This window comes from Tupaia chinensis, unplaced genomic scaffold, assembly GCF_000334495.1.
Source record: "Tupaia chinensis unplaced genomic scaffold, TupChi_1.0 Scaffold000170_1, whole genome shotgun sequence".
NCBI lineage: Eukaryota > Metazoa > Chordata > Mammalia > Scandentia > Tupaiidae > Tupaia > Tupaia belangeri.
The window spans coordinates 2,042,265-2,068,827 of record NW_006159645.1 but is presented as its reverse complement, the minus strand read 5'-3'; the positions used below and the strand labels follow the sequence as shown (position 1 = coordinate 2,068,827).

At 52.7% G+C, this 26,563-nt stretch overlaps 1 protein-coding gene across 1 annotated transcript in view; it reads right to left on the bottom strand.

Annotated features, from left to right (window-relative positions):
- Nucleotides 1-26,563, bottom strand: part of MINDY4 (MINDY lysine 48 deubiquitinase 4) — a 123,241-nt gene that overhangs the window by 34,130 nt on the left and 62,548 nt on the right. The window contains exons 6-10 of the mRNA XM_006146240.1: nucleotides 26,373-26,431; nucleotides 20,337-20,443; nucleotides 17,654-17,770; nucleotides 16,034-16,122; nucleotides 1,546-1,647 (exon numbers count right to left, since the gene is read on the bottom strand). Of these exons, the coding sequence (XP_006146302.1) occupies nucleotides 1,546-1,647; nucleotides 16,034-16,122; nucleotides 17,654-17,770; nucleotides 20,337-20,443; nucleotides 26,373-26,431 (474 nt within the window). The remainder of the gene's footprint in view (nucleotides 1-1,545; nucleotides 1,648-16,033; nucleotides 16,123-17,653; nucleotides 17,771-20,336; nucleotides 20,444-26,372; nucleotides 26,432-26,563) is intronic.

The window sequence follows — 26,563 nt, the reverse complement described above, 5'->3', positions numbered from 1 at the left end:
CGCCGTTTGCACGGACTGAGGGATGCCAGCCAGTCTTCTCTCACCGCTAGTTTCCGGGCGCTTTGTTTACAGCACCCACTGGGTGTGCAGCCCATGGCAGCAGGAACTAGGAGGAGGGACAGGACCCACTGTGCCGTTAGCTGTTGTGTGGCCTTGGGCCAGTCACCATGCCTCTCGGGACTCTGGTCCCTAATCTTTCCGAGCTGCCACACAGATCTGGACCCTGGGTCCCACAGCTGCAGACTCAGCCGACCTTGACAATGTGACGTTGTTGCTGTCGTGTACCCTGTGGTTATTGTCGGTACTGAGCGGGGACAGACATTTCCCTTGTTACTCCCTAACACTGCGGCATCGTAACTAAGAACGCAGTGTTACCTGGAACCAGCTAGTGCAAGTGGCAGGGATGATTTAACCTATGCGGGAGGGTGTGCGCAGGAAAGAAGCAGGGCCCGTGCCACTTATGTGACAGATGGCAACATCCACAATTTCAGTACCTTCGGTGGGGCAGGGAGGCCCAGAAAGAATCCCCCCTAGACACGGAGGAATGACTGTACCTGAACTTCCATGAACTCAGTATGCGCCAGATATTATCCTGAGCACCTCACAGTTATTATTATTAATCCTGATAAACAATGTAAACGTCTTACTCTATATTATTTACTTATGTTGATTCATTTAGTTCTCACAACCACCTTATTAATAATTATTACCTTCATTTATAGTTTTTCAGATGAGTAAATGCACAGAGAGGTTAAGTCGATTGCCCAAGGTCACACAGGCTGTGAGCAACGGCCTCCAGACCCCTTTCTCTGACGCACTCTACCCTAGTGAGTAATAAGGCCTCCCAGAGTGTGGTCCTTGGTCCCCAAAGTCACAGCCTTTGCTATGGCTTAGCCACAGGCTGGTGAAGTGCTGCTTTCTCTCCACCTGCTCAGGCTGACAGCCAGCAGACCACCCACCTGGATTGTGTGGGGAGGACGACGCTGGGTGAGGTCAAGAGAGCTCAGGGCTGGGCTCCGATGACGCTGAGTGAGGGCAAGAGAGCTCAGGGCTGGACTCCACCACCTCGGCTCACCTCTTGGGGTCTCTCCTCAGTGGCATGGGACCACGTGACCAAGCACATGGGAGCGGGCTTTGGGGACTGGGAGGAGCAGTACAGATGGGAGCTCTTCCCACTGGTTCACCTGGTCACCCATGGGGCTTCCTTCTAAGGCCTCTGGGTTGGAGACATGTCTAGGGGAGCTGGCTGCTAAAGACAGTGGTTTTCTCAGGGTTACTACCCCAGGGCACCTGGGAGAGGAAGGCAGATATGACTAGGCCTTCAGGATGAGAATGGGAGCCCAGAGACAGTGGCAGCAGGGCCGTGTGGAAGGCCTTAGCCCTCCCACCCATCGGGGGGTTCATCTGGGCAGGTGGCACAGGCCAGGGTCCTGGGAGGAGGTGCAGATCCGGCTCTATGCCCCACGGTCAGGAAAGCAAGAGCCGCTGGCCTGCAGCTGGCAGCAGAGGCTGAGCGCAGGCAGCACAGCCTCGGGAACCACTTACAGTGCGACCACGGCTTTCTTTCGGCCCCCAGCCCGCCACACGATGTCCGCTATGGCCAGGGCGAGGCAGCGGGTCCTGTGCACGTCTGAAGGCTGCAGTCGCCTGAGGACAGAAAAGGGGATGTGTTCATGCTCCGAGGACACAAGGCCGAGACGGTGCGGCCCTGTGCAGGCAGCCCCCTCTGCAGATGGCCTGCCATTTCCCTGCCACCTAGAGGGCCACTTGCAGCCTAGAGCCCCAAGGCAGAGCCTGGGGAACAGGGGCCTCTGTGGATGAGGCCATCGGGGAGGAGCCCTGGGTAAAGCTGGGTGAGGAGAGGGGACCCTGTGGGCTTGGCAGGCCAGAGGTGTGTAAGAAAGGGCCCAGGAGGCCAAGCCAGGCGTGCTCTGGAGTTGCCTCCACCTCAGGCAAGTACAAGCCCCCATCCAGCCCAGGCCTTGGCCAGCCCCACATCCAGGCCCCTGAGACAATGAGACAACAGCCCGGACAGGCAGGTGCTCTTCACTCCCACTGGCTGACAGATGAGACCGTGGGTGTCTGACAGCTCGACTTGCTGGACAGGTTCAGAGTGTGAGGATGAGGGAGAGAAAGGACTTAAGGACACCCTCCATGTTTGCGGTGGAAGGTGATGAACTGCACTTCGGACCGACTGCGCCCCTCCTCCCCCAGAGAGAGCTGCCAGGCATGTCAAAGGCCCAGGAGGGCGGCCAGGGACAGACACAGGTTTACAAACTCCCAGCACATGAGTAGCTCGCGGCACTTTGAGTGGCTACGACTTCGTAGAGAGAGGATGAGGAAGGGCAGAGGCGGTGGCCATGGCGGGAGCCCCACAGAACTGTACGGTACCAGGGAGGCAGAGGAGGAAGGGCCGCAGCGGTGAGGGCAGAAGGGAGAGAGTGCCGTGACCGCACAGGCGGTCAGCAGGATCCAGAACCACAGGGCTGGTACCATACGGATGGTGACTAAGAGGGCCCTGGAGCACGGACGGAATGAGAGGGAAGAAGGGAAAAGCCAAATATAGACGTTCTTTTCCATTTCCCATTTCCAGGCCTCTATAGAGCTGTGCTTTGTGCCCTCTCCTGGACTGTGTGCATTTTTTCTAAATGTGAACAAAAGCTAGTTTGAGTGGGTGTCCCGTCCTAGCAAACAAAGAGGCCTTGACGAAGACTCTGCTGAGGAGCAAAGAAGTAGAGGGAGGAGTTTCCATGTTTTCCGTCACCAAATAACACCTGCGCTCCGTGCTGAACCATGTGGGGGACAGGAGACAGGAGACCAGGACCCATGGCAGGCAGCATGGGGCCACTTCCTGAGGCCTGAAACACAGCATCAGTGATTGTCACCATGTCGCTGCGGCCCAATGACTTTGAAAGGAGAGGAGATATAACAGTGGTCCCTCAGTCTCCCCATCCATAAACACCATCCTTTATAGCACTGGGAGCTTAAATGACATGATGTTTACAAGATCAGTGGCCAGGGAACCAGCAGTTAGCGTAATGGCTATGTCGCTGGACTCCCATGTAGTCGACCGCGGTTCACATCCAGGACCCGGTGGCTTAAACTCACGCCGGGCACGTGTGCGTGCGTGCCCAAGATCCTGAGAGGAGAATGGAGAAGGGATTGCGGCATGACCATCCTCCCTGGGGGGTGATTTCTCGCTTTCTGTCTCTATGTCTCTCTTTGTCTGTCAGGCGAGCACACGCACCCTATAGCAAGAACCTCTCCAAAAAAAAGAAAAAAGATCGGTGGCCAGAGCCTGGTACATGCAAGTGTTTAATCCACAATGGCTACTGTGGTTGTCTATAAATGTCAAGTGGCCAGGTGGTTAAGGCGGCAGGATCCCACATGGCTGACCCTGCTGTTTAAGTCTCGGACCCAGCAGCTTGAGAAACATGCCGGACACATGTGCATGTGTGCCCAAAGTTCTAGAAGTAGAAATGGAGGAAAAGGGATTGCGGCATGACCATTCCCCAGGGTGGGGGGAGGTGCTTTCTTCCTCTCTCTCTCTCTCTCTCTCTCTCTCTCTCTCTGTCCCTCTGTCTCTCTCTGGTGAGTGCACAACACTCTCCACAAACTTAAAAAAATAAAAAGCCTTTAAAAAGAGGAGAAACCCTGAGAGGTGAAACAGGGACGGTGGCACCCAGGCCCTGAGCTTCCTTGGTCTGACCCAGCATTGTCCTCCCTGACATGATCCATGTGGATGGTTTGCTGATCTCCAGCCTCATGGGGCAGAGAGGAAGGTGGACGCTCATGTCTTACATAAACACAATACCCAGCCCCGACGCTGGAAATCCTTCAGACCCGAGACAAGCAACAAGCGTTCAAGCCCTTAAGCAAATAAACCAGCAGAATGCCCAATCCTGTTGAGCCTCAGGAAACCGAGCATGTTCCTTGCAGGAAATGGTCACCACGCTATCACCAAACCGGACGGCCCGAGCTGTCGGGAGCACGGCCCAGGTCACGGTTAATTAGGAAAACAACGTTGAGAAAACAGTGCCCCGGGTTTCAGGGGTGGACACGCCAAGGACTAGGAGGGCCGGGAAAGCAGTTATCGGACAAAGGACAAAGTTCCAGAGCCCTCAAATATGGACTCCGTTACCCCCACAGCACCTGTTTCGCACCCTGCCTCATCTGCGTGATGGCCACAACCTGTCACCCGCGTGCACCTGCCTCAGGACCTCGGGTTCATCCTCCTCCCTGCCTCTGCTGGGTTGGGATGCCCTGCTACCCATCGGGCTGCCCCAGCGGCATTTCTGCTCCATCTCACCCCCTCCCTCACTCCCACCTCACATTCTCTTCTGGCCAGAGAGGACACATGTCCTTCCTGTCACACAGGTGAGACCAGTAGCCCCTGCCTGAAACCCTAACCTGACTAGGAGCTGTGCAAAATCCTGCCTGGATGGTATACTCCGCCTGGAACGCTCAGACTGGGAACTCTCAGATCTGGGTATGGAGACTCCTTTCAAATGACATGTTCTACACGAATTCACTGAGGCAGGCCATCCATCCTTGGTAGGAAGCTTCCCAGCACTAATTTTTTTTTCTTTTTCTTTCTGTCTTTTTTTTTTTTTTTTAATCTTGCTATAGGGTGCAGGCACTCGCCAGAGAGACAGAAAGCGAGAAATTACTCCCCAGGGGGATGGCCATGCTGCAATCCCTTCTCCTCCATTCTCTTCTCAGGATCTTGGGCACACACACACACACGCCCAGTGTAAGTTTAAGCCACCAAGTCCGGGACTCAAACTGCGGTCGATCACATGGAAGTCCAGTGACATAGCCATTACGCCAACAGCTGGTCCTGCCAGGCATTATTATAAGCACTTTACATGTGTTACCTCATCCGAGTGTTAAAACAACCCTCTGAAGGAACTCCTATTATCATCCTCTTTTAAAAATGGGGAAACTGAGGCACAGAGACCAAGTTATTTGTCCAAGATCACGTAATTTAGTAAAAATTGGAGGAAAAAAATTAATATTGGAGAAGAAATAAGAGCTTGGGGACGTAGCCACCACTGTCTTGAGCACTTGGAGGTGGGAACCAATGTCCCTTCACTTTTGAGCCTGGCTTTTCGGCACCAGGCAACACAGACCAGAGCTCTTGGCCCTGGGCCTGGCCTTTCTCCCTGATCTTACAGGCTCTGCTTATGGCCCCTCTGGACCTCCACGGCCCTATACCCACGTCCTTGCTCTTTTTTCTTTCCTTTTCTTTTCTTTTTGTTTCTTTAAGTTTCTGGCATAGGGCATGTGTTCTCGTCAGAGAGACAGAGAGAGAAAAAGGGAGAAATCAGCCCTCCAGGGGGATGGCCACACTGTAGTCCCTTCTCTTCCACACTCCTCTTGAGAGTTAGGGCATGAATGCATATGTATTCTGTGTGATTTTCAAGCCACCAGGTCCAGGACTTGTCCGGGACTCAAACTGCGGTCGATCACATGGAAGTCCAGTGACATAGCCATTACGCCAACAGCTGGTCCTGCCAGGCATTATTATAAGCACTTTACATGTGTTACCTCATCCGAGTGTTAAAACAACCCTCTGAAGGAACTCCTATTATCATCCTCTTTTAAAAATGGGGAAACTGAGGCACAGAGACCAAGTTATTTGTCCAAGATCACGTAATTTAGTAAAAATTGGAGGAAAAAAATTAATATTGGAGAAGAAATAAGAGCTTGGGGACGTAGCCACCACTGTCTTGAGCACTTGGAGGTGGGAACCAATGTCCCTTCACTTTTGAGCCTGGCTTTTCGGCACCAGGCAACACAGACCAGAGCTCTTGGCCCTGGGCCTGGCCTTTCTCCCTGATCTTACAGGCTCTGCTTATGGCCCCTCTGGACCTCCACGGCCCTATACCCACGTCCTTGCTCTTTTTTCTTTCCTTTTCTTTTCTTTTTGTTTCTTTAAGTTTCTGGCATAGGGCATGTGTTCTCGTCAGAGAGACAGAGAGAGAAAAAGGGAGAAATCAGCCCTCCAGGGGGATGGCCACACTGTAGTCCCTTCTCTTCCACACTCCTCTTGAGAGTTAGGGCATGAATGCATATGTATTCTGTGTGATTTTCAAGCCACCAGGTCCAGGACTTGAACCATGGTCACCCATGTGGCAGTCTACACTTTGACTACCATGCCACCTGCTGGCCCTCCTCGTTCTTTTCATTGGCTGATGCTTGGTAGGTCTTCCAGTCTCTTTCCCCTTCCCTGAGCCTAATCCATCTTTGTCTTCTGAGACACAGCTTTCAGAAAACACAGTGGAGCTGGGGGCAGTGCCGTGGTCAGCGGGGCAGTGAAGAGCCCTGGGTTTGATTCCTGGCTCACCTTCCCTGGCCTTTGCATGTCCACTTGTAAATGCGGGCAGTGGGTTTGATGTCCCCCCGACCCCGCTTTCCTGCAGCATAGACGGGACAGGTGCTCATCCCACAGATGGCAGCAGAGAAAGGCAGGGCCATGCCTGATCTCCAGACCTTCACCAGACAGCCCGGCCTGCCCTCTCCGGCCAAACCTTGGCAACCCTGACAGCCCTGCATTACCCGCACAGCCAGACACATGTTGCGTCCAGCTCCTCCAGGAATCTGGCCCTTGGCCAGGCTCTCGCACCAAGAGAAGTTCTTAAGAGTCAAATTCCTCACAAGAAAAGTGCAGGATGAAGACTTGTGTCTAAGGATGAGGTGGACATGGGGGAATAAGACATCTCGCTTTGGCCCAAATTGCCTATGTTGCAGATTAAAGAAGTGTTTCTCCTCTATCGCTAAAGAGCCTGCTGTCTACTCCTGACCACATGCGCACATAGACTGAGTCTATAGAAGACGCAGGGGAGAGCTGATGAGAGCACGAGGCCAGAAACTTGTCCTCTCTGCCACCCTCAAGGTCAACTGCTACTGAAGGACAGAGGTGGAAAGAGGCTGGCCAGGGGCTACAGGCCCTGGCTCCAAGCCTGTTTCTGCTTCCAGTACCCAGAGGCCCTTGGGCAAGGACTCCTCCTTCTCTGGGCTTCAAATTCCTCAATTTCAGAAGAAAAGAGTAGGTGGAATAGAGAATTTTCCTGGACCTCCTCTCTCTCCTCAGAGGGCCCCGTCCTGGCCCGGGCTCTGTCCAGGCCTGCAGAGGACAGGAGAGCTCATCTTCTCTCCCAGATCCCAGCGGGCACAGTCCCTCTGCAAGTGGAAAAACACTGGGCCCCGCCGCCCTGATGGAATGAGCCTTAACGAAGCCAGACAGCACTGCAGAAAACCCCACCCTGCCAATAAACCTTTATTTCAGCATGACTTCCCCGAGAGTGAAGCCCAGCCTCACTTTTGCTTTCACAGAATGCTGTCATTCCCCTGCAGTCGGCGGGGAGAGGTCGAGGAAGGGGCCACCAGGAGGAAGAGCTCAGGGGCCAGCCCTGGCCCACAGGTCCTGAGCTCTCCAGGGCCGAGCCCGGGAACTGCAGCCCTCGGCGTGGCAGGCATCTGAGGTGTTCTGGAGAGAACAGAGGAGCTTTCCTCTCTCTTAAACTGTATTTAATGTTTTATATGCTGTTCATTTCTGAAATTCTGGAACTTCAGAGTCAAAAAAAAGCGCTGAAGCCTCAAACCCCACCCAACGTACATAGCCCATGCAGAAACGCCGGTGATATAATTATATCGATGTCTGCAAAGGCAGATGAGCGGGGACGAGAGGCGCCTGCACACACGACCAGGTGTTCCCCTTGGCTGCCATGAGCAGGGCCGGTCTTCCCTCTAGTGGTTTTCTAAATTAGGGCAAAGGGGAGGTTCTTCTGAGAACCCAGCCTTGGGGGCTGAGAGTCCAGATGGGTGCCCAGAGACTGGGTGCTTCAAGCTCAGGCTCTTGCAGCAGCCACTCCTGGCCTCTCTGTACCCACTGCTGCAGGTCTCTCCTAGGGTGCACCGCAGCTGTGACAGACGGCGTGTCACATGCCAGTCTCAGCCCTGCAAGTTGCCAGGTGTACACCTGAGCACACGCCTCTCCCACGCTGGGCCTCAGTTTCCCCATCTGCACCATCACGGGCCGAGTCAGAGAGTGAGTCCTACTCGCTTGCACAGCTCTCGTGGCCTTACACGGGGATGTTCTGAAGTCCAGTTTAGGCCAGCCAGAGATTACCATCCTAACTCACCGATGGGGAAATGAGCCCCTGCTCCCCCACGACTTTAATCCAGGTCTTCCCCTGGTCCCACCTCTCCGAGGTGGGCTGAGGGGCACAGAGCCTGGGCACCTACACCCACGGACTACACCCTCACCACTGGGCAAGGACAGCCTCCTGTGGCCTCTGACCTATAGCTCAGCAAGGCAGGGACACAGACTACCTGCCTTCTTGTCTCCTGGTCTCATGTACTGGCCTCCTACTTCCCCGGCCACTGGTTGACCCAAGTCCTAACCTGTCCCAAGGAGAATTCACCCTCCTCACCCTGATCTTTCTCCAGCCCCCGAGGCAGGTCCGGGGCAAAGGAGCAGGAAAAGACTCAGGAAGGGCATGGTGCCCCTTTGCCTATGGCCCACCACCACCAGGTGGAAAGTCTTCTCTGGGGTCAGGGAAGAGGGTCTCTGAGACTGGCCTAACTTGTCGCCCTCAGCCACCTCTTCCTCTATCAGTCTGACAAAGACTGAGGCTTTGTCAGATTATCTGCCCTCCACTCCTCTCTCTCACTGGGTTCGAGGACCACCCCATCTCAGGCCTGCCATGGGGCCTGTGGGAGCAGGAGCCCAGCCTGCTACACTTGGCCTGCAAGACAGAGCCTTCCATGCTGGGGTGGCAGGGGCCGGGTGCAAGGGAGTGTCCATGAAGAAAGGTGAAGTCGCTGAACTTCCCAGCTCCGTGGACAGGTGACCCTGACTGGTGGGCTGAGCTCCCCTGGCCGCCATACATAGGCCTCCTCTAATCTAGCCAGGCAGCCGCCCTACAGAGACCACCTCCTTCCCCCCATGAAACCCCTCATCTTCCCAGCAGGCCAGCAGCTCCTCCTTCCCTGCTCTTCCTCTGCCCAGTCCCACAGCCCCAGCGCCCGACTGGGCCCCACCATCCACCGCCCGCAGACACATAGACCTGGTCTTCCAGGACCTCTATCCAGGCCAGCCCCAGCTGCAATCCCAGTAGACAGGGAGCCTCCCAGGGCCGGGGCTACATTTCCTCCTGCCTTGGCAGAATTGTCTACCCAGCAGGTACATAAATTGGGGCCTTCAGTACAAATTGGGGCCTCAGTCAGCACTTGGCAGGTCCCAGCGGGACAGCAGTGGGAGGTAGAGGAAACCCTCTTGCCTCAGGCTTAGCATAGTTTTCTTCCTATACAGCCCCTTTGGGCCTTCAGCCTGGATGGCTTCAGCCTCCCGGGCACTGGCTCCTCACTCTGGTGTGGAAAGCAGAATTCCATCGCCAGGGATGAGGCCCCAAGGGATACAAATGCTCACACATCCCCTACTGAGGTGGGGAGTGTCAACGAGGAACCAAGCCTGCCTGCACCCCGGGCAGAATGTGCCCTTCCCAGAACCAACGGAAACATGCCCCACAGGCCAGCAGAGAGCTGAGAGGTTACGTCACTGGACTCCCACATGGCCAACCACAGTTCGAGTCCCGGACCTGGTGGCTTAAACTCACACCAGGCCATGTGTGGGTGCATGTCCAAGATACCAAAAAGAGAAGGGATCATAGTGCAGCTATTTCCCCTGGAGGGTGACTTCTCACTTTCCCTCTCACTGTCTCTGTCTCTCCGCACCCCCATCCCCACTTCGAACACATGCACCCTATGGCAAAATTCTCTTTTAAAAAAGTCCCAAATGTTGGGAAACCATTTGCCACTCCTGAGAAGCCACAAGAAGCCCCAAGGTGATGTTCAGAAGCAACTCTGTAAGGACATCTCCCGCGGGGATCGAGCCATCTCCCCAGCGCCCCCTCAGCAACCTGACCCTGACCACCCACTGGCCTGGGTCTGACCCTGCCCCTACACATGCTGCCCCAACCACCTCAGGCCTTTAAACGTCTTGTTCTTTGGACTGGAATACCATGGCCTCGCTCCCTGTGCCTGGGTAACTCATTCACTTGTCTGTGTGCTCATTCAACAGGAATTCTGAGCCTCTCCTGTGGTCTGGGTGCTGGGCTGGATGCTGTGAACCAGGCAGCTCAGAAGGCCCCTGCTCTCAGGGGACCTGAGAGGTCAGGGGGTACAGGGCAGACCTGGACAGGTAGCTGCATCCATGAACAAAAGCACTGGAGACAGGTGATTAGGGGCGGAGTGGGGCGGGGCGGGCAGGGAAGGTTCATGAGGTCGTGGCTTCAGTGCATTGAGACGAGCCAGCAGGCAAAGTGCCAGAGCAGGAGCAGGAGGGGACCTGCTGGGAAGGAAAAAGCACGGAGGGGGTGCCATGGGGCCTGTGGGAGCAGGAGCCCAGCCTGCTACACTTGGCCTGCAAGACAGAGCCTTCCATGCTGGGGTGGCAGGGGCCGGGTGCAAGGGAGTGTCCATGAAGAAAGGTGAAGTCGCTGAACTTCCCAGCTCCGTGGACAGGTGACCCTGACTGGTGGGCTGAGCTCCCCTGGCCGCCATACATAGGCCTCCTCTAATCTAGCCAGGCAGCCGCCCTACAGAGACCACCTCCTTCCCCCCATGAAACCCCTCATCTTCCCAGCAGGCCAGCAGCTCCTCCTTCCCTGCTCTTCCTCTGCCCAGTCCCACAGCCCCAGCGCCCGACTGGGCCCCACCATCCACCGCCCGCAGACACATAGACCTGGTCTTCCAGGACCTCTATCCAGGCCAGCCCCAGCTGCAATCCCAGTAGACAGGGAGCCTCCCAGGGCCGGGGCTACATTTCCTCCTGCCTTGGCAGAATTGTCTACCCAGCAGGTACATAAATTGGGGCCTTCAGTACAAATTGGGGCCTCAGTCAGCACTTGGCAGGTCCCAGCGGGACAGCAGTGGGAGGTAGAGGAAACCCTCTTGCCTCAGGCTTAGCATAGTTTTCTTCCTATACAGCCCCTTTGGGCCTTCAGCCTGGATGGCTTCAGCCTCCCGGGCACTGGCTCCTCACTCTGGTGTGGAAAGCAGAATTCCATCGCCAGGGATGAGGCCCCAAGGGATACAAATGCTCACACATCCCCTACTGAGGTGGGGAGTGTCAACGAGGAACCAAGCCTGCCTGCACCCCGGGCAGAATGTGCCCTTCCCAGAACCAACGGAAACATGCCCCACAGGCCAGCAGAGAGCTGAGAGGTTACGTCACTGGACTCCCACATGGCCAACCACAGTTCGAGTCCCGGACCTGGTGGCTTAAACTCACACCAGGCCATGTGTGGGTGCATGTCCAAGATACCAAAAAGAGAAGGGATCATAGTGCAGCTATTTCCCCTGGAGGGTGACTTCTCACTTTCCCTCTCACTGTCTCTGTCTCTCCGCACCCCCATCCCCACTTCGAACACATGCACTCTATGGCAAAATTCTCTTTTAAAAAAGTCCCAAATGTTGGGAAACCATTTGCCACTCCTGAGAAGCCACAAGAAGCCCCAAGGTGATGTTCAGAAGCAACTCTGTAAGGACATCTCCCGCGGGGATCGCGCCATCTCGAGCCATCTCCCCAGCGCCCCCTCAGCAACCTGACCCTGACCACCCACTGGCCTGGGTCTCCCACTGCCCCTACACATGCTGCCCCAACCACCTCAGGCCTTTAAACGTCTTGTTCGTTGGACTGGAATACCATGGCCTCGCTCCCTGTGCCTGGGTAACTCATTCACTTGTCTGTGTGCTCATTCAACAGGAATTCTGAGCCTCTCCTGTGGTCTGGGTGCTGGGCTGGATGCTGTGAACCAGGCAGCTCAGAAGGCCCCTGCTCTCAGGGGACCTGAGAGGTCAGGGGGTACAGGGCAGACCTGGACAGGTAGCTGCATCCATGAACAAAAGCACTGGAGACAGGTGATTAGGGGCGGAGTGGGGCGGGGCGGGCAGGGAAGGTTCATGAGGTCGTGGCTTCAGTGCATTGAGACGAGCCAGCAGGCAAAGTGCCAGAGCAGGAGCAGGAGGGTACCTGCTGGGAAGGAAAAAGCACGGAGGGGAAGCAAGGGAGTGCAGGACAGGTGTGCGGGAGAAACAGGGTCCTGTTCACCTTCCGGATCTCAGTAAGATCTTCTCTTCAGGAAGCGGCCCCGACTCCATGTTCAGGTGAGCCCTTAGCATCCTGCACGGCCCCCAGAACCACCACCACTGGTCTGACTCTCCTATTCAATCGTAGGTGCCATGAGGGCAAAGCCACCTCTATTCTCTTTGGCCCTGTACCCCTGCTACACCCCAGAATACACTGGGCATGCTTCCTTCTGTGCAAGACGGAAAGACAGGTAAAGGAACATGTGTGCTCAAAGAGTGTCCCTGTCTGTATCCTTGAGGCAGCCAGAGGTCTCTCATTAGAAGTGTCACCCAGTCAGGAGGATTGCTGGGCACAAAGGCTTGTGTGGGCCTCACCAGGGAGGGCTGGCGATAGAGTGTCTGCCCACATGTTACACTCAAACCTCCTCAGGCTCCACTGGGCTGAACTTCTAGAGCAGACGGTGGAGGCTGACCCTGAGCAGACAAGAGCAAATGGGGACTGACCTGATGGGGGATGGGGGAGCAATAAGAAGACCAAGGACAGGAAGAGCTTGCTTTGGAAATGTGGTATAGCTGTGCTTTACATGGCACTCTTTAGGAGACCAGCAGTTGGCGCAATGGCTATGTCACTGGACTCCTTTGTAGTCGACCACGGTTCGAGTCCCAGACCCAGTGGCTTAAACTTACGCCGGGTGAGTACGCATCAGTGCCCAAGATTCTGAGAAGAGAATGGAGGAGAGGGGATTGCGGCATGGCCATCCACCCCTGGGGGGTGATTTCTCGCTTTCTGTCTCTCTGTCTCTCTCTTTCAGGAAGAGCTTGCTTTGGAAATGTGGCCTAGCTGTGCTTTAGATGGCACTCTTTGTGGGACCAGCTGACCACGGTTCAAGTCCCAGACCCAGTGGCTTAAACTTACACCAGGCGCGTGTGCATCAGTGCCCAAGATCCTGAGAAGAGAATGGAGGAGAAGGAATTGAGGCACGGCCATCCCCCCTGGGGTGTGATTTCTCATGTTTTCTCCTTCCATCTTTCTGTTTTTCTCTCTCTATGGCAAAAACCTAAAATGAAAATAAAGCCACACAAATGATCAGCAGTTACATGGAAACATTACTAATCAGCAGAGAAATACGAGTCAAAATTACTATGAAATATCACCTCATACCTATTACTTGTGGTTGTTATCAAAAAGAAGTGCTGGCAAGGACAAGACAAAAGGGAACCCTTGTGAACTGTTGGTGAGAATGTAAATTGGTATAGCTGTCACGGAAACAGTATGGAAGATCCTCAAAAAACTAAAAATACATCTACTGTGTGATCCAGTAACCTCATTTCTGGGTATATGAGGGTACTTGAACAAATTTGTAGTAAGTAGAATTAAAGTATGAGTGCAAAATATTGGCACAAAATATTTTAAAATCTGTAAATAGATGTCCATAATACACATTTCCATGAACTTTTCAAGAGCCCACAGATCTCCAAAGGAAATTAAATCAGTATGTCAGGGATATCTGTATCCCACATGTTCACATTTTAGCATTATTCACAAGAGTAACAAGTGAAAGTGACTAAAGTGTCCATTGACAGATAAATAGATTTTTTAAAATGTGTCATACACACAATGAAGTATTATTTAACTGTAAAAAAAGACAATCCTGCCATGCAGGACAACATGGATGAATATGGGGAATATCGTGCTAGGTGAAATACGTCAGCCAGAGAGAAAAGTACTGTATGATCTCACTTACAGATAAAATCTCAAAAAGTCAAACTCATAGAAATAGCAGAATGGTAGTTAGGGGCTGGCAGGTGAGGGAATGGGAAAATGTTGGTCAGAGGAGGGTAAAGTTCTGAGTAAGGCATAGCAGAGATGGTGATGGTTGTGTTAATGTGATCATGATAATTATTATACAATGTGTATGTGTGTATAAAATCATTATGTCGTAAAACTTGAATATAGAACTTTTTAAAATTTTCAATGAAATATTTGTTAAAAATAGCCATTCATTGCATACAAGGAAGGTCAAAAAAATTCACTGGACTCCTTTGTAGTCGACCACGGTTCGAGTCCCAGACCCAGTGGCTTAAACTTACGCCGGGTGAGTACGCATCAGTGCCCAAGATTCTGAGAAGAGAATGGAGGAGAGGGGATTGCGGCATGGCCATCCACCCCTGGGGGGTGATTTCTCGCTTTCTGTCTCTCTGTCTCTCTCTTTCAGGAAGAGCTTGCTTTGGAAATGTGGCCTAGCTGTGCTTTAGATGGCACTCTTTGTGGGACCAGCTGACCACGGTTCAAGTCCCAGACCCAGTGGCTTAAACTTACACCAGGCGCGTGTGCATCAGTGCCCAAGATCCTGAGAAGAGAATGGAGGAGAAGGAATTGAGGTGTGACCATCCTCCCTGGGGGGTGATTTCTCGCTTTCTGTCTCTTTGTCTCTCTCTGTCTTTCTCTGTCTTTCTGGAAAGCGCACACACCCTGTAGCAAAAACCTCTTCAAAAAAAAAAAGAAAAGAAAGAATTCTTTTTTTTAAAAAAAAAAAAAAAAAGAATTATTTTATTTAACTTTATTTCTTCTTCTTCTTTTTTTTGTTTGATCAGAGCCAAAATTTTGGCGAGTGCATGTGCCCTATAGTAAAAAAAACCTCTCCAAAAAAAATATAGAACCCTTTGATTTGAGAGAAAAAGCCTTGAATGCTGTTTTGGAAAGATGCCAAACACAAAAAGCTAGCATGGTGTAGGTCAGGTCTGTGGTCACATCAGCTGTGCTGGTAAGATGCACTCCGTCTGAGTACTGAGCCGGCTAGGTGTCTCTCACAATGAACACGTCCCTCCAGGAATCAGAACGTGAATAAATGGGGAGCAGGCCTGTTGTCCTGGTAACACCTAAGCTTTTCTCCAAGACCTGAAATGCTTAATTTGAAGATACCGTTCAATAAAGTATGGTCAAATTAGGCGATGGCTTTAGAATCCATTTAACTATATCGTGTGGAAGAACTGGGCACTGACTGGCCAGAGCAGGAAGATTCCTCCCAGTTCCACAATCATTTTCTTTTCTGATCTGGGTGATGTGTCCATGGGTGTGTGGTTTTGAGCAGAATACACATATCGCGTGCATTTTTCTGTATGTATATTCTATTTAAGCTAAAAAAGGAAAAAGTACCAGCGCCAGAGGTTCTGCAGCTCCGAGAGCGACTCAGTACAAGCTAGTAACCGGGCCTGAGAAGAAAGTGAGAAGGTGCCTCCTCGGGGAAACCTCGCGGCCCGCCAGCCCCAGCCAGCACTTCGCCAAGCCTTTTATCTCGGCACCAGCCATGGTGTGGGAGGAGAGCTTTCCGTCTCTCAATCTCACAGAGCATTTCTGCAGAGGAGAGGATGCACCTCCTCCTTCCCTGCATCGCTGTGCCTGGGAAGAGATGTTCCAGGAACGGGTCCTGAGTGAATGGGAAGGAGAGCGAAGTGCCCATGTGCAAATGTTTAATGCATGCACCGGGAAAGAAATGGCTGCGGTGAGTGGACACAGTGTGCCGTGGGGCTGGCTGGAATGTGTGGTCATGGCTGCTGGCAGAGGCGAGATCACACGGGGAGGGAGGGCAGCCTGGACCTAGTCAAAGGGTCGGCAGGTCGACGTGGGTGTGGAAGGGATCCAGGCAGCTGCTGCGCTCGCCTTCTGAGGAGGGGGTGGACTTAGATCCGACACTGTCCAGCAGACCCTTCCCAGGGGAACGCCACTTAGCAATCTTCCCTGCTTTCCTAAATGGGCAGCCGTCCCCTGACACTGGTCAGCACAGGCCTTGGTGGCTGGTTGCCCTGGTCCTTCCCTTTCTTGACCCCCAGAAGATGGGAAATATCAGGGAACACACACACTTCCCTGCTTGTTTTTTCTGGACACTGTGGAGGCGGCTTGGGAGATGAAAGTATTGCCAGAATGGGACTGACTTACCCAGCATAGTCAGCTTGGCTATCTCCTTCAAACAGGAGTTTTTGTAGGACGCAGCCTTGGACAGCTGCCAGAACCCCACAGGGACCCCCCTGCAAAGAATGACAAGTGTTACTGCAGCAAGACTGGCCCAGAGCACTCTGACCCACTGGAACCAGCCCCGGCCCACAGGTTAGAGAACGGGGGGTGTTGCTCCTTCTGAGACTGGGGTCTCTCATGTGGTTCCAGTGTATGTAGATTAGACAATAGGGTTATGGTACAGACTGAGCAAACGATGACCCATAGGCCAAGTCTGCCCCCCCCCACCTATTTCTATAAATAAAGTTTTATTGGCACAGCGCCATGCCCATTTGTTTGCATATTGTATATAGCCGTTTTAATACTACAAGGGCAGAGTTGAATAACTGCAACACGTTGACCCTGAGCTACAGAGAGGGAGTGGCAAATCCAGCCCCCATCTCTGAAAGAAGAGGTGATTGATTCTGCAGTGCATCATGGGAGGAAAGAGACTCTTCAAAACCACCCAGGTGTGAAGCCAGGGATGTCACCACAAGTTTCCCATCATCCAAGAACGGTTTCCACGTCCACAAGCTGAAATGCCAGTTGTTTACACAGCCTTTACGGCCCATCTTAAGGACCTCCTCCTCCTCTAGAAAGACTCCCCTGACCATCTGAGCCAGCACTGAGCCCCTTCAGCAGCCTTGGCTTATGTGAGCTCTCTCCTGCCCAGCTTGGGGCCTGCCTCAGCATCCCCTTAGGGTGTCTCTGTTCCCTTCCACCCTGAGTGTAAAGGCTCTTTAAGGAACTTATCCCTGTGGACATCGGGGGGCTCTGCCTGTAAGACAGAGGCAAAAGTGGAGAGACTGAACAGCATCAACAGTCCCCATCCAGGTTCAAGGACTGTCAGAGTGGCAGGCACCCTCCAAGCAGGGATGTAAGATGACAGGCTGAGTTTGGCCACATGAAGGAGCGACAGAAGCTGGGGATTTGGGGGCTCTTCCCCAGGCAGCATGAGGCAGGATGAGGGTCCTGGTCTTGAGAAATGTAGTGCAGTTGAGCTGACCTACTCCATCTGGTAATTCTTTGATCCCAGATTCAGAGACTCTTCTGACCCACAGTGAGAACATCTCGGGAAGTCTGCACAAGCCATGTTCAAAGCCTGCCACCCTCTACCTCTGTCCCTCCTATTACGCCCGCCTCTTCTGCGCCTGCTCCACGCACAGGACAAGCTGCCCTCGCTGCAGCCCGCCCTTGCTCATGCTGCCTCCTGCCCAAGTGCCCTTTCTCTAGCTCTGCCTGCACGAACCTGTGCGGGTCTCCACGCCCAGCCTAAGCGGGCTCCAACCAGACTCGGGGCCTGCTCCTGCTCCCTCCAGCCAGTGACCCAAAGACAGGCACCACCCGTAGCAAGCACTCCTAACATTCATGTTCAACCTCAACATCTCCAAAGCAGAGGGTGTCTTTCCCCAGCTCTCGCTCCGCCAAACTCATGTGAAGAAACTGCACTGGGTGACAGCTCAGCAGATGTGGGGCTGGCAGGATTTACCAGATCTGGGCAGTGTCCCCACCATTGTGCATGAGGACCCAGCAGAAAGGTCCCTGGGACACATCAGAGCAACCTGCCTTGTTCTGCACGATGCCATATTTTAGTGAGGCCGTGTCATTAAAGGAAAAACTCTGAAGTTTCCATTCTTCATTGAAACAGCACAAGCTGGAACCAAACAGAAGGGTCTTTATTTCCTGGAAAAAGGAGAGAGAGTTTTATCAGTTGTTTTAAAAACAAACAACACAATGCTCGGTGTGCAGATTCCCATGGGAGCTGGTTTTGAATGGACTGGCGGGGAGGTCTATTTTCTAGCAGGGCAATCTATTTCCTTTTTATTTTGCAAGCCCATTCTTCTCATATTTGAGGAAAGAAAAACTCATCCGTGAGGGTCTTACCTCTGGAACACCTGCAAGCCAAACCGGCCTATGCCGACATGAACAAAAATGTTTGTAGGTGCTTTATGGAGACCTTAAAACCCACAATTTTAGTTTTGCAAGGGATCTTGGAGGTCTTCTGATCCTTCCCAGGAAAGACTAGAGGTTTTCATGGATGATCTCACTTTAAAATCATCTCAGGAGCCTTCAAAAAAATAATCCTGATGCTCAGGTCACTTGTTAAGTCAATTAAATTCGAATTCTGAGGGTGCGGCTCGGGTATCGGTGGTTTATAATTCCACTCGGTGATTCCAGTGTATGTAGATTAGACGATAGGGATATGGTACAGACTGAGCAAACGATGACCCATAGGCCAAGTCTGCCCCCCCCCCATTTCTATAAATAAAGTTTTATTGGCACAGCGCCATGCCCACTTGTTTACATATTGTATACAGCTGTTTTTATACTACAAGGGCAGAGTTGAATAGTTGCAACAGAGACCAGCCAGCGCTGAAAACAGACTATCTAGCCCTTTACAGAGAAAGCTAGCTGACCTCTGCTCTGAGACAATCCTTTAACCATGTGTAAAAATCCCCTCTAGGACTCCGCTCATGAGTGATCCCCCACAAACTCTGCTTGGATACCACAACTACCCATCCTCCCGAGGCAGCCTTTCTGTTTTTTTATAGTTCAGTCTTCTCTAAATTTCTGGCTAATATTGTGCTCAGTGTTCATCTCCCATCAACCCAAGTACTACTCCAAGCTCCAGAAGTGGTCTATCCCTTGGGTGGCAAGACAGAGCCTCTCCCACCAGCTCCCCACCCCACAAAGGGCCCACTCTCTCTCTCTCTCTGCCAAGGCTTCACATCCAAGGGGTCTCTGCACCCTCTGGTGAGTCTAGGACCCATAGGTGGGCACCACCTGTGGAACCCTCTCCAGATCGGGGCCTTCCTGCAGACTCAGATCATTCTCTACCAGAATTAGTTCTTCTTCCCTTTTCATGAAGTGTGAGGAAAACCCCAGTGACAGATGCATTTGTGCTCATGTCTGTGAATGTGGGCTGGTGGCATTCGGGAGAGAAGATGCGTGAATGTATCTGTCGGGGCGCAGCTGTCCTTCACATGCGACTAGGGTTATCCAGTTGTCAGATGGTTTCCCTAGAGAGTCTAGAAACTAGTCGTAGGTTTTCTGGCTGAACTCCTGCTCCATCCTCTGAGTCACAGGATGGCAGCTCTCAGCTAGGCACTGTGTGGTTGGCCTATCCTGCAAACCTGGCCTCTACTTGCCATGGAAGCCAAGGGTTCAGGCCCTCCTTTCCTCCCTGTGGATCTCACTTTTCCAGCTCTTTTGGAGATGCTGGTCTGTAAGGCCCATTTTCCAAAGGGAGTACCCTCTGCCCTATGACTATGGGTGGCCAGAGTGCCTACACCCCAGTATGGGGCCACGTAAATGTGTCTGATGCTCAGTGATTTCAAAAGAGGAAAGGGAAGGAAAGGGAAAGGGAGAAGTAGGAGGAACGGGGAAGAAGGAGGGGAAGGAAAGCACAAATCTCCAGAAAGATCTCTTACTTTCTGATCTGTGTGTTGAGTAAATGCGCAGTAAGTGAAAGAGAAGGAGATAAGCTATGTCCTCAGGAGTTCTGTTTTTTCTTCCTGGTTCCCGGCTGAGAGGCCAATAGGGGACAGCTAGGACAACATGCATCCTACACCAACCTATGGTCAAGGGAGAGGTGAGGCCGTTCTAGCCGCTGAGGGTAGGGAGGACTCTGCAGAGGAGGCTGCTCCCCACGTCTGCCCTGTGAGCACACGTCCACCCAGGAGGCCATGGATGTGAACCTAGATGGTGCGGAAGAATTCTTAACACCTCCCTGCCCTTCTCTCACTGCGGCCCAGCCGGGGCCCAGCTTAAGAGACAGCTGGTCTCATGGATCAGTTATCCCTTCCCTGTCACAGTCTGGCAGTGCCCCCCGGGAATGTGGCAAAGTAGAAGCGGGTCCTATAATGTTTGAACGGGAAGAATACAGTCTCTTTCTTTTCCTCTTGGGGACAGGAAGGGAGATGGACTAGAACCCAGTTTTCCTGACCCTTGGCTCAGGTTTTCTTCTACATCACAATCAAAGTCCCATTTCAGCAATGACCAAGAGATTGCAATGAGACAGACCGGGCTGAAAGATCAAAATCGCCTCATCTGCATCGATTGAAATCAAGACGTCCGAGGGGTGTTCCAAAAGCTCATGGAAAGTATGTATTATGAAAAAACTACATGGAGTCCAAAATGTTTTTGCACCAGAAGACACTCATACTGTAACGCCCTTGTTTCCATAAACTTTCTGAAGGGCCCTCGTGTCGACGTGGTCGGCTCTGTACACCACGAGGTGGACACGTACCTTGGCGACAGAGAGGTCGATGGGCTGCGATGTGACCTGCAGCTTGCGCACCGACGGGCCCGGGCCCAAGGTGACTTCTTCCCTTATCAGTTCATCCTCCACATCCTCTGAAAGAAAGATGAGCCATGTGAGTGGAACACGACGCCAGTTGACGCCACAGGCACTGGTAAGTTTGGAGGTCTGAGTAGAGGGAGGACTCGCCCACCAACCATCCCAGCCTACACCTGGGGCTCCTGGGTCTTCACCAGAAAGAAAGGAAATGGAGCGAAACAGACCTCGCTCCTTGTCACATCCCTTCCCGACTGTATTGCAAGCTGCTGGGTGGGAGCTGGCTGCCAGCCCCCGAGAAAGTCCCACACGTGGACGAACAGTGGAACGTGAAACAAAGCATAGGCCAGACGCCTCCTTACACAAGGTGGGCGTGAGCACACTGCCTCATCCCCTGAGCACACGCAAGGAGGACAGAAAGGGAAAAAGAGACCATTCCTGATAAAACAGTATTCATAGATTATCACTCTTGTAGTTTACAGTCATTACCACTTGGACTGTCCCACCTAACCCCCAAAACAGCCTTGTGAGGAAGCAATTATTACCCCCCATTTACCGATGAGGAAACTGAAGCTTAGGGGGGTTAAGTAGCCAGCCCCTAAGTGGCAGAGACAGAATATGAACCTGGCAGGCTCCTAAGCCCCCTGCCTTCCTGCCTCCCCTGGAAGCCCAGCCAGAGTGAAGCTAAGCCATAGTCCAGGTACAGTTGCCTTGCAAGCCGAGGTGACTGACGCCCAGAGGGCGTCCCACCTGAGGCTTCGGTCGCGTCTGTCTGCCCCTGGCTGACTGACACACATATACACCCCTGCACCCCGTTGCTGTCAGGCCTGCTGCTACCACTGCATTTACCAGAGCCTCAGATCAAGGAGCCAAGGAAGCAACCTCGAGGCCATTGTGCTGGCAAAGCTGAGCAGGGCGGGCTCGGGACGCTCGCTAAGGCCTTGGCTCCGTGAAGGCAGCCCCCTGGAGGAGCCTACTGGGGTGGGGGTGGTGTCCAAGGCTGACATCCCAGAACACGTATCATATATCTGACTCTGCAGCCCCCGTTTCTTCCCTGAAGGGAACACATCATAGCACAAAATAAACCCCCTGAGGCTCAGTCCACTGAATGCAGAGACAGTCTCACTTTGTGCTGAAAAAAAAAGTCTGGAATTAAAATGAAAATGTTAATTTAAAGGAGATCTCTTCTTACAAGGGTCTTTGAAACAGCTACCATGGAATCATGGCCTTATAAAGACCAGCCGTTCACCCAGCAAGATGAGCGGGTCCTAAAAATATGGTGCTGGGGAGAGAAAGACAGAAACCAAGGAGACGCATCTCAGTGCTAGTTACGTCGGGTACCACACGTGCAGGCACCACACGCATGCGCTCTGCAGGAACACACGCAAGGGATGAGATACCAGTTACGCACAAGGCAGGTGCTGATGGGGGAGGGATGCCAGGTGCAGAGCTAAAGGGAAATACGGAAGAAAAAGTGAGAGCGAGGAAAGGGGCGGGAAGAAGGGAGAGAAGGTGATGGTCAGACTCTGGCAAGATTGACAATGAGAATGTTCCGAGGCACCTGGGACCCCAAAGGGGCAGAGTAACCTCGGTGATTCCACCAGACCCTGAAAGGCTCTTTGCGATGCTTCAGGCCAGACTGATTCCTGGAAGCACAGGGCGAAGGTATTTAAACCTACTTGGAGGGTTCTGTTTAGTCTGAGGTTGTCAGGGAGGAAGCCAGGCCTGAGCTTGCTCTGCCAGTTTCCACGAAGGAAGTGTAGGGATGGAGGCTGGGGGTCCGGGGCAAGCCCAGGCCCAGTGAGCCCCAAGAGGAGGCAGCCTCCTTTGGCCCTGGTGGGGAGAGGTTGGCCCCAGTACAGGGAGTTGGTTCAGAACCACATAGCGGGCCCCGGGCCCAGATGTGGTGGGACCGCCACAAAAGGGAGAAAACAAAATGCTCCAGAATGACATGTTGGCTGAGCAGACAAAAATGGCCGCAAATGCCAGTGGTTTGAGAGAGCTATTTTTAAGGCTTTGGCACAAATATCTGGTTGAAAGGAGAAGCAAGGGGTTTTGTTTCTCATACCATTTTATGTGTCCTTTGGAGGAAAAAAAAAATATATATATATACATATAAATGCTATAATTGCATTTCAAGAGTCAAAGATACAGAAGGGAATGACGTTCACTCTACAGATTGTATAGGAAGATGGCCATCCCTCTCCCTTCTAGGAACCTGTGCTGTATTTTCACTGACCACAAGATAGCTTCTGGAAGTTTCTCAATCCCAGAGACTCAATACCCCTCTGTGCTTTAATTTTGACAAAAATTGAAGAAAAGAATGAAAAGAAAAGAGAAAAGGAAAAGGAAAATAAAGGATAAGAAACCATGGATGTGAATCCCCAGGAGAGTTTGTGGAAGAGATACAAGGGAAGAGAGGCCTTGGGGGGACAAGGAAACTTTCAGCAGCCGTTGGCTGCCAGGGCACGTGCAGGGCTGTGCTGAGAGCAGACCGAGGGTGTGAAAGGTGGCCTCGCATCCTCAGAGGGCAGGGTCGGGAGGGACACAGGCAGAGAGGTGTCCTCTGTAGCAACCCACAAGCAGATGACCAGCAGAGCTAATGCTTCAAGAGACTGTGTGAATTCCTCAGTTTCCATGGCAAGGAAACATTTAGGCTGAACTTTGAAGGAGACCAGGGGCCTTGCCAAGTAGACATGTGGGTGGAACCATATGGCCCAAGGGCTGGCATGTGAGAGAGATTGGCGACAGGTGAGTGGCCTGCTGGGAAGCAATGGCATCATTGGGGAATGAGGCTGGGATAGGTAAGTGTGATTCTGGGTGCCATGCTGAAGGCTGGGCTGTCAGTCCTGAGACAGGAAGGAGCCCATGACGCCTGTGTGCTGATGAGTGACACACCCAGGGCTGTGCGCTCAGGGGTCTAAGAGCCTGGGCATCGTGAGGCTGCTGAGGGGCCTGTGAGTAGCCCAGAGAAGAGGTGATGAGACTCCTGTTCTCTTATGGATATTCCAGGGCCCTGCTCAAATATCAGCTATCATAGGAAGCTCCCCCCACCCCCTGATTCTTTATGCAGAATTGATCACCTCTCCTGTCTGGTCTTTTTTTTTCTTTTTTTTTTTTGGTAGAGGTGTTTGCCTTAGAACAAGTATACTCCCCAGACAGAGAGAAACAGACAGACAGAAAGTGAGAAATCATCCCTCAGGGGGTGGGGGAATAATCACGCCATAATCCCTTCTCTTCCATTCTTTACCTGGGATCTTGGGCACACATGCACTCACGCCCAGCATGAGTTTCAAGCCACCAGATCTGGGACTCGAACTGTGGTCAACTGTGTGGGAGTCCAGCAAAACAACTGCTATGCCATCTGTGGGCCCCCTCCCATCTGGTCTTAAAACCTTTGTGCTGGTACCACAAAGTAATGGCTATGTCGCTGGACTCCCATGTAGCCGACTGCGGTTCGCGTCTCAGACCCGGTGGCTTAAAACTCACACCGGGCACGTGTGCGTGAGTGCCCAAGATCCCAAGAGGAGAATGGAGGAGAAAGGATTGTGGCGTGGCCATCCCCCCTGGGGGGTGATTTCTTGCTTTCTGTCTCTCTGTCTCTATCAGTCTTTTTGGCAAGCACAGGCACCCTGTAGCAAAAACCTCTCAAAAAAAAAAAAACCTTTGTGCTTAGGCCAGCAGGTGGCATGGTGGTTAAGGTGCTGAACTCCTATATGGCCAACTGTAGTTCAAGTCCTGAACCTGACAGCTTGAAACTTATGCTGGGTGCACATGTGTGCGTGCCCAAAATCCTGAGTGGATAATGGAGGAGAAGGGATTATGGCGTGGTCATACCTCCTGGGCAGTGATTTCTCATTTTCTTCTCTCTGTCTCTTTCCAGAGAGCACATTATGGAAAAACGCTAAAAAACCAAACAGGATCCAGCAGGTGGTGTAATGATGAAGGCACTGGACTCCCACAGGGTTGACCTTGGTTCAAGGCCTGGACCTAGCAGTTTAAAACTCACGCTGGGCACATATGTGTGCCCAAAATCCTGAGAGGAGAATGGAGGAGAAAGGACTGCAGTGTAGTCTTCCCCTCTGGGGGGTGACTTCTTACTTTCTTTCTCTCTGTCTCTCTGACATGCACATATGCCCTATAGCAAAGATCTCTCAAAACAAAACAAGAATCAAAAAATGCCCCTCATGCTCTTCCCTATTCTAGCACGTGCTGTGTTATGGTTGTGTAGGACTCTGTCTCTAAGCGGGGAGCTTCCTGAACCAGGTGGCACACAGTTGTCCCTGCACTGTCTCTGACAGTGTTACCTCTGGCACATTATGGGTGTTTGATAAAGCACTTGAGCAAACAGAAGAATCGTGGCGTATTTCTGTAATAGCGAGGAGAGAAAGGTGGGAGGGCCGGGGGACACGATTCGAGATATTCTGGAGGTGGAATGACCCAGAGGCTGGAGTGAGGTGGTAGGTGGGAGAAGTGGAGGTTTCGGCATGGGTTACTGATAGAAGAGTGGAGAGGGGAGCCCACACAGTCTCTTGAAGCATTAGCTCTGCTGGTCATCTGCTTGTGGGTTGCTACAGAGGACACCTCTCTGCCTGTGTCCCTCCGACCCTGCCCTCTGAGGATGCGAGGCCACCTTTCACACCCTCGGTCTGCTCTCAGCACAGCCCTGCACGTGCCCTGGCAGCCAACGGCTGCTGAAGGTTTCCTTGTCCCCCCAAGGCCTCTCTTTCCTTGTGTCTCTTCCACAAACTCTCCTGGGGATTCAAGTCCATGGTCTCTTATCTTTTCTCTTTCTTTTCTCTTTTCTTTTCTCTCTTTTCATGCATGGTCGCTTATCCTTCATATCCTCCTTTTCTAAACCATTAGCTGAGCCATAGCAAAGACAGGGTCTGCTTCAGAAAACTCACGCACATGCACACGCATGCACACACACGCGCGTGCGCACGCACACACGCTTCAAAGGGCTGGCTTCTGAGAATCGCTAAAAGCCTTCCTTCCATCAGAGGCTCTCCGGGTTCCAAGGGTCGGGAACTGCTTTTGCTTTGTGGCCTTCACTGGAAACTCTCGAAATCCAGCGCTTCACAGGAAGGCTTAGGGTGCCAGCACTTCCGGGCTCCAAGCCTTAAGCCGCATAGCCAACACAGAACCCAGCCCCTTCCTGGGTAGCGCTAATGATCCCCACCAGCCCTTTTTGGTGATTAAGACTAAGGATCTGTTACCCTCTGAAGTGACTTAAGTGGAACAAACAAGCCCCTGCCACGCCTTTCAACTTCATCAAAGCAAACTGTCAGACTGCCCGTCTCACACAAGCCACTTCTAAAGGGGCACCACGTCCTTCCTTCGGCTGGCAAGGGAGTGCTTAAAGGGAGAAGGCGAGGACGTGAACGGCTCTCGGCTGCCACAGAGAGTCCAGTGCGTAAATTGCCGGCCTCCAGGAGACGCGCAAACGTCAACAGCACCCAAGCCTCGGCCTTCCAAGTCCAGTCCTGGGCCCGTCATCCTCCATCCACAGCTACTTTGGCCAAGCCCTGCAAACACGTCAGTCTTCGGGTGTAGAGAATTACAGAAAGAGAAGGGAAAAAAGATTGCTTCAAAACACTTCAATATTGTGTTTGTAAGCTTTTAAAAAGGACGAACGTCTCCAGGAGGAACTCATGTTAATATGGCACCAAGAACTGTCTTCTGGAGACCTTCACAGGTTCTCATAGGCCACACCCAATACAAGAGGGCACTTTGGCCCTCCAGTGTGGATCCAGAAGTGATGGGTTTCCTAGAAGGATTCCTCCAGAGAGAAAGACAGAGTGGAAGACTTCCTTGATGAAGTCAGAGGCCTGCTCTACACCACAGGCCGGGCCCTGCTTCCTGAGATCAGGTTGGGAGAAAGAAGCCCCATCCCAGCCAGGAAAACACCCTCCCCATCCAAACCCACCACCCACCACAACCCCTTGGCCCCTGGCTGGCAAGGCCAGAGGCACTAGCCACACCTACCTAGCCGCAGGGCACCCAGCTCATGGTCCCCGTTGTCAGACTCTGGGAGTGGGTGTTTCCTGGGAAAAAGAAAATGTCCAAGAGCCAGAGTTAAATGACAGAGAAATACCATCAGCAGAAGAGGCTGGGAGGGGTATGGGAGGGGCTCAAGAGGCGGTTCCCTCCCTGCCCTGGCCCTGTCAGTGCGCTTT